Below are 6,084 nucleotides of genomic sequence, written 5' to 3' on the forward strand. Positions count from 1 at the left end.
CATTCCACTTGTCTTAATGTACCCGTGCTCAACCTTTCCCGACACCACTAGAGATATAATTCGATTATCTCTGGAGAAGTCTCTGAGAGGTCATCTTCTTTTTCTTGTCCATATCCTACATACCATTTCACCAAAGTTATATCTCATGCTATCGGAAACAGAAAGATTGTTAAAATAAAGGAGGACAAAAGATACGCAAGTCAAATCTTTAGGTTGCTTTTTTGTTATAGGTGTTGAGCTTCATGATATTGTTGTAATTGTTATCCTTATAATATATATGTAATATACTATGAATTCTGCTTCAAATATATATATGTCCAGTCCTTTTTTCCTCCTATTTTCTGCATGTTTACTTATTATGATGGTAATTACAATATTTTCGATTCAGTGTCCTTGTTTAAGTTCCCGGATTTAGTAAATTCAACCGTGTTGAGGAGAGCTTGCACCTCATTAATCCGATCTAATAGAATGAAGAGTAAAGGAAAGTCAAAGGATCATGCCCTCTAAAGTCCAAACAAACAATCTGATTATTGACCTGCCAAATTATTAGCTCAGCCCATTTCCACCTATCAAAATCTGGGCTGATAACTAGCCCAAATTAATCCGGGAGAAATTTTGTCAAAATATTTTCAACAAGACATCTTATTTGATGTGTTATCTCTATCCATAATAAAGAAAAGTAATTATTTTAGTAGATACTAAAAAAACTATAAAACAACAAATAAAGCAATTATAACTTGGTAGTGTAAAAAAGTTTTTACGCTGTCAAGCCTGATATTATAATATGAAAAGAGTACTAAGTTGCGACAATAATCAGTCAAATTCCGCAGATAGCACGAATTTTTTTTTGAACGGTCAATGTATATCAACTTAAACTAAATGACAATCGATGGTGGTCATTACATTGATAAGCATGGAAATGATACCACACATTCAGATTATAACATACACATATATATGACAGTATCCTTGCTAACAATTACGAACCCCTTAAACATGTCATTTGCATGAGTCAGGGTCATCTATAGATAATTCTACTTAACAAAATGAAGTACTAATTTGTAAAAAGAAAAAGTAAAAAGGATGACAGCAAACTCACTTGTTTGAGATTAATTTCTCTTTTCCTGGACTATCGAACAGCTTGTGCAAATGGAGATGAATCAACAGCAGCTATTTTACGAACGATTTTCTTTGCTGGCTGCGTGCTGTCTGATTTTGCTCCATTCGGCCTCACTTTTACTCCTCGTATCAACTGTTATATATATATTTCGACAGTTTAAACTCAAATGACAAAGATAATTACACACTTAAAGTGATAACAAAACTAAAGCACTATATATATATATATGGACTTACATATTTGCCACACTTTATGTCGGCGTATATTACAATGAAATCACCTTCTTGAAGTCCATTAGCTAGGACAAAATCACCTTCAAGAATCGGGAAAAAAGATGCAATAAAAAATTACTTAGTACTATATATTAATGAATATGCTACGCAAGAGCTGGGTCGATTGTGTTCACACCTGTGTTCTCGAGAAGGTACATCCTGCTTTTGTTATTTGGCCAAAATCTGAAAACAAAACACACAAAATTGTTATCAATGATGTAGAAATTTGCAGAAATGCAATGGGAGTTTCCAGATTTTTTTCGGTGTGTAAAAACCTGAAACAAAGCCTTTAATTTATACGAGTAAGAGACTCAATAGGTGTGAGAAGTCCCAATTGTGAAAGCCTGTTCGGAAAATACTGTTTCGAGCATTTACCCTTCAGAAAAATAATGCAGAAATAAATCAGGTCATCTGACCAAATCCGAAGCTGAGCAGCAATGACGACGCAAGGATAAGACTTTCTTTGCAACTATTTAAGAGCGAGAAGAAGTACTTCTATATATAAGCACAATAATCTTCCTCTTCTTATTCAATGATGGACAAAGTACTTTTGGAAAAAAGGAACCTTTTTCAAAATTTTCTTTTCCCTCGATTTCACATTCACACCTTAACTAAAGGCCGATAAAAACCAATAATTATAAAAGCAAGATGACTATAAATTAAAGGAAAACAATTGAATCGAGCAAATGTAATAAAAGATAGCTTGATTATTTTGAGTCAGTGTACCTATATTTCATGTTCCAAACACGAGAAGTTCCAATGTCTTCCATGGCAATTGAGATTCCATCTCTTGTTTCAAGTTGGGGGAGATGACTTTCTGCTTCTTTCTACTTATAAACAAAATGTTCAATTATCCATTTAATCATTCATACTATAATTACCAAATGGGAATATATATCACAATTTATGACAACGATAACTAAAGTACCTTTGGTAACACAATTCTTCCTAGATTGCCAACATCACTTTGCTTCAGCACTTTTTGCAGGAGAAATTTGAGATTCTTCTCTGTTTTGCAAGCCTGTCGAAGAAAATCCACGCGAAATTTAAAGCGTCTTAACACATATATATTAATGATCTTTACAATTACCATAGCGGGTGATTTGTAATTTATATACACAGTATGTGAATGGAGATCCTAATAGCCCATTAGGTTGAACCGACTACCTGAACTCTCACCTTGTTAGTGAAGGTTCGACTCCCGATCTTGTAAATCCCCAACTCATTTTCTTCCAAGTTACTGTTAGTGTATATAAGTTAAACTCGAAAAATATTTTTTGGCCGAAACTAATGAAACCAACCTGTCTTTTGTCTGTCGAACCATGTTTTTGTGATTGCACCGCTGGCCTCTCCATAGGAAGTGCTTGCGGAGTATCAGCCAATGGAACCATGGCGATTGGCGGAGCAGCAGCAGCACAAGGCCAATATACCCAATTTCCTAGACTGTTAGCTCGAGACATTGCACAATTATTAATCTTTCCACCCATCATTACACTTTTCTCATTACTAATTTGTCTTTGATTCTGAGTCTGATGGCGATAATGATGCAACGGTACTCGTCTCTGCCTAGCCATTCTGTTCTTCCTAGCTTCTTTAGTAGCACAAGTGCCCAACCTTGCCAATCTCTCACTGTTCCCATCGAAAACTTGGTACGGATCATATTGAGCACTGAATAAAGGCTGATCAGGTATAGCAACATTATCAGTACTATCATTATCAGGAAATGGATTGTATTGAGAAGCGGTCGCCATTGTAAATTGCGATGGAGACCAAGACCGAGAAGTTGCACTTCCACTCATTGTTTGATTATAAGGAGGCGCGAATAAAGATCCATTAGAATACAGATCACCAATGTACCCCTGTATTGGCCCTGTCATTACAGGGGACGAATCGGGGAACGAGGCATTATATAAGCAAGCATTTGGATTATTAAAGTTAAAAGGGGCAGAGTTTTGGATACTCTGTTCTACTCTCATTTGTTTCTTTTGCAATCTATGTTGTTCAACCCAATCAAGAATGAGCCTCAACAACTGTTTTTTCCCTTCTTTAGTACTTCCCAATCGCTTCGACGCGCTTTCAATTGTCGAACGTTTAAGCTTAATACTCCTCATGTCTTCAGCAGAAATGTTATCTTTGTTTTGCTTTAACCATTCCAAAAACATAAGCGCAAGCTCACTATCCCCTTGAAAAATAGACACTTGCTCATCATTTGCTTGCTCTTTTTGTTGTTGATTTTCTCCACTATGGAAAAAAGAGATCACAGGGTCAAGAAATTCATGATCCCCGTCAATTAAATCCATCACATTTAGACATTCTTGATCACTAATTGTGTCGAAATTTTGTTCATCACCATCAGATTTTTGAACAGCCCAACTAGAACATGGATCAGATTGTTCAGTAGGAAGGGAATTGGAAGTTGATGATGAAGACGACATGCATGGAAAATCTTGAAGAGAAGTAAAATCATTAGAGAAATTTCCATTTAGCCAAATATCTGTATCATCCATAGGATCAAAATCAGTAGGCACCATATTAATATTCTCAAATCCATGCACATCTTCTTTGTTGACACCATAATAAACCTCATTTAACTCCCTTTTCATTCTTGATTTTGACTTGACAACTTTTTACTAGCTAGCAAGCCTCACTCTGCCTAAACCAAAAAAAATAAAAACTTAGAGAGAAATGGTAAAATGTACCTGATTAAGCTAAGTTAATCTTTTTTGTGTTCGAATCAATTGACTAATTTCACGAGATACCCGCACGGCCGCACCCTTCCACCAAGGAAGGATAGCAAATAACTCTATCTACCAAGATAGAACAGAAGGAAGGAAGCTAAGTTATTTGGACTAAAAACTCAATTAATTCCATGGAATACATACGACTAGCGAATAGGTAACTCTATCTACTAAGGATAATAAAACAGAAGGAAGCAAGATAAGTTATTTGGACTAAAAACTCGACTAATTCCACAACATACCTGGTATCTTCCACCACCACCACGAGTAACAAATAACTCTATCCATAAAAAATACGACAGATGGAAGCAAGCTAACCTAAGTTACAAGAAGTATGTCTTCTTGATTATTTCTCTCTTAGTTTTTGCAACATAAAATTCTATATCAAACCAACAAAAAAAATATTAATAGTACTAAATCTCTAAAGAAAGTGACTCTACTTAGTTTTTGATAGTACTTCTTAACAAATAGTAATAAGTAGGACAAAATTACTTTCAAATCAAACAAACTTTAAAAAGTATTACTACTAAAATTAATTTCCAATAGCAATAACACTCTCACATATCATATACAAGAATCTTTAAGAATATGTATTCAGACAAAAAAAAAATACCAAACTTCAACAACAACTATGGCCTGTTCTGAGAAGTTGTTTCAACACTATTTTGCACATATGGAGATTTTATTTTTGTAAAGATATTATATAGAGGTTTTAAATGAGAGAGAAAAGGAAAACCACCAAAGAGAAACTTGGTGCGATTTTTTTTTTTTTTTCACCACTAAATTAAGTATATGTACTCTAACCTGAATGGTTCAATCCAGCGGTGGTCACTTTGGACAAATAGAAATCAGCGATAGATAAATTTTATAATTAATTAATAAAATTCGTTGTAAATTTTATTAATCAAGGAATACTTATGAACAATTTAATGACAAATTATTTTATATTAAGGAAAGAAATGAGAATTATTTCATATTCTCTATTGATAACAGAAGCAGGTCAATTCTCTTTCATAAAAATATTGGTAAACATGAAAAGATTTGGGAAAATTTAGTAATGTGATAATAGATAGAAGTAAAACAAGACTTTAATTTGTTTGGTGCGGCCATAGGGAGTTTTGTGTGCATTCGTGGGCGAAACGGCAGACTTCTTCTCTTGCTGACACCTGTTTCTTCACTTCTGACCAATCTACGTGTTTCGTTTAAAAAAAAAAGTTCGTGCTCCATATGAAAAAGTTATCTGAATCATATCATAATGATATCAATAAGTTTTTTTTTTTTTTTAAAAAAAATAAATTAAATTTTAACGAATGATATAAATGAATCTTTTTAATTGATGACATATTTGTTTTTTTTTTCTAACTAATACAAGGCTAGGCTATCTGTTATCTTTTTTACTTTAAGTTTGATCTCTAAGTTCTATCTAGGAGTATCAAATTTTTTATAAGTTGAAGATATGTTTTATCTTTGTTTTATTACTTTCATCGACGATTCTTCTTCGATTAAATTTTGTCTCTCTTATAGTTGACTATAGCCAATTTTTAATAGTGCAAAAATGATAATAGCCAATAGTGATAGCAGTAGTAATAAAAAGTAATATAATTATACTATATCAATAACGAATTTTAGTAGTAGTAATTAATTAATGATATTAAATTAAGGAAAAATCCTTTTGGTCAAAAAAATTGGCCATAATTTGACCATAATGGCTCAAATACATGTTCACACTATAAATTGATTTATTTTTTTGACAACTATACCCTTCTTTGTCAAATTTATATTTTTCTTATTAATTTATTCATTAATTATGCTTCAATAAATGAGAAAGTTTTCCAATACATAGTAAATTGACCAAATTTTAAATTTCTCTAACTTCCATACATACATGGCTTTTAATTTCTTTTAGAAATATTGTGAAATGGTCAAAGGCCAATACATATGTAGTTTTTTTTTT

The 6,084-nt window shown here is 32.9% G+C and overlaps 1 protein-coding gene across 1 annotated transcript; it reads right to left on the reverse strand.

Annotated features, from left to right (window-relative positions):
* Positions 1–1,129: 1,129 nt before the first annotated feature.
* LOC102586621 (B3 domain-containing transcription factor ABI3) lies at positions 1,130–3,995 on the reverse strand. The gene is made up of 6 exons (XM_006352766.1): positions 2,694–3,995; positions 2,321–2,413; positions 2,119–2,219; positions 1,529–1,575; positions 1,357–1,433; positions 1,130–1,252 (listed from the first exon to the last, which is right to left on the reverse strand). Exons 1-6 carry the CDS (start codon positions 3,993–3,995, stop codon positions 1,130–1,132), a joined length of 1,743 nt encoding a protein of 580 aa, XP_006352828.1.
* Between the last annotated feature and the right edge of the window lie 2,089 nt (positions 3,996–6,084).

Source organism: Solanum tuberosum, unplaced genomic scaffold, assembly GCF_000226075.1.
Source record: "Solanum tuberosum cultivar DM 1-3 516 R44 unplaced genomic scaffold, SolTub_3.0 scf00150, whole genome shotgun sequence".
In the NCBI taxonomy this organism is placed as follows: Eukaryota; Viridiplantae; Streptophyta; class Magnoliopsida; order Solanales; family Solanaceae; genus Solanum; species Solanum tuberosum.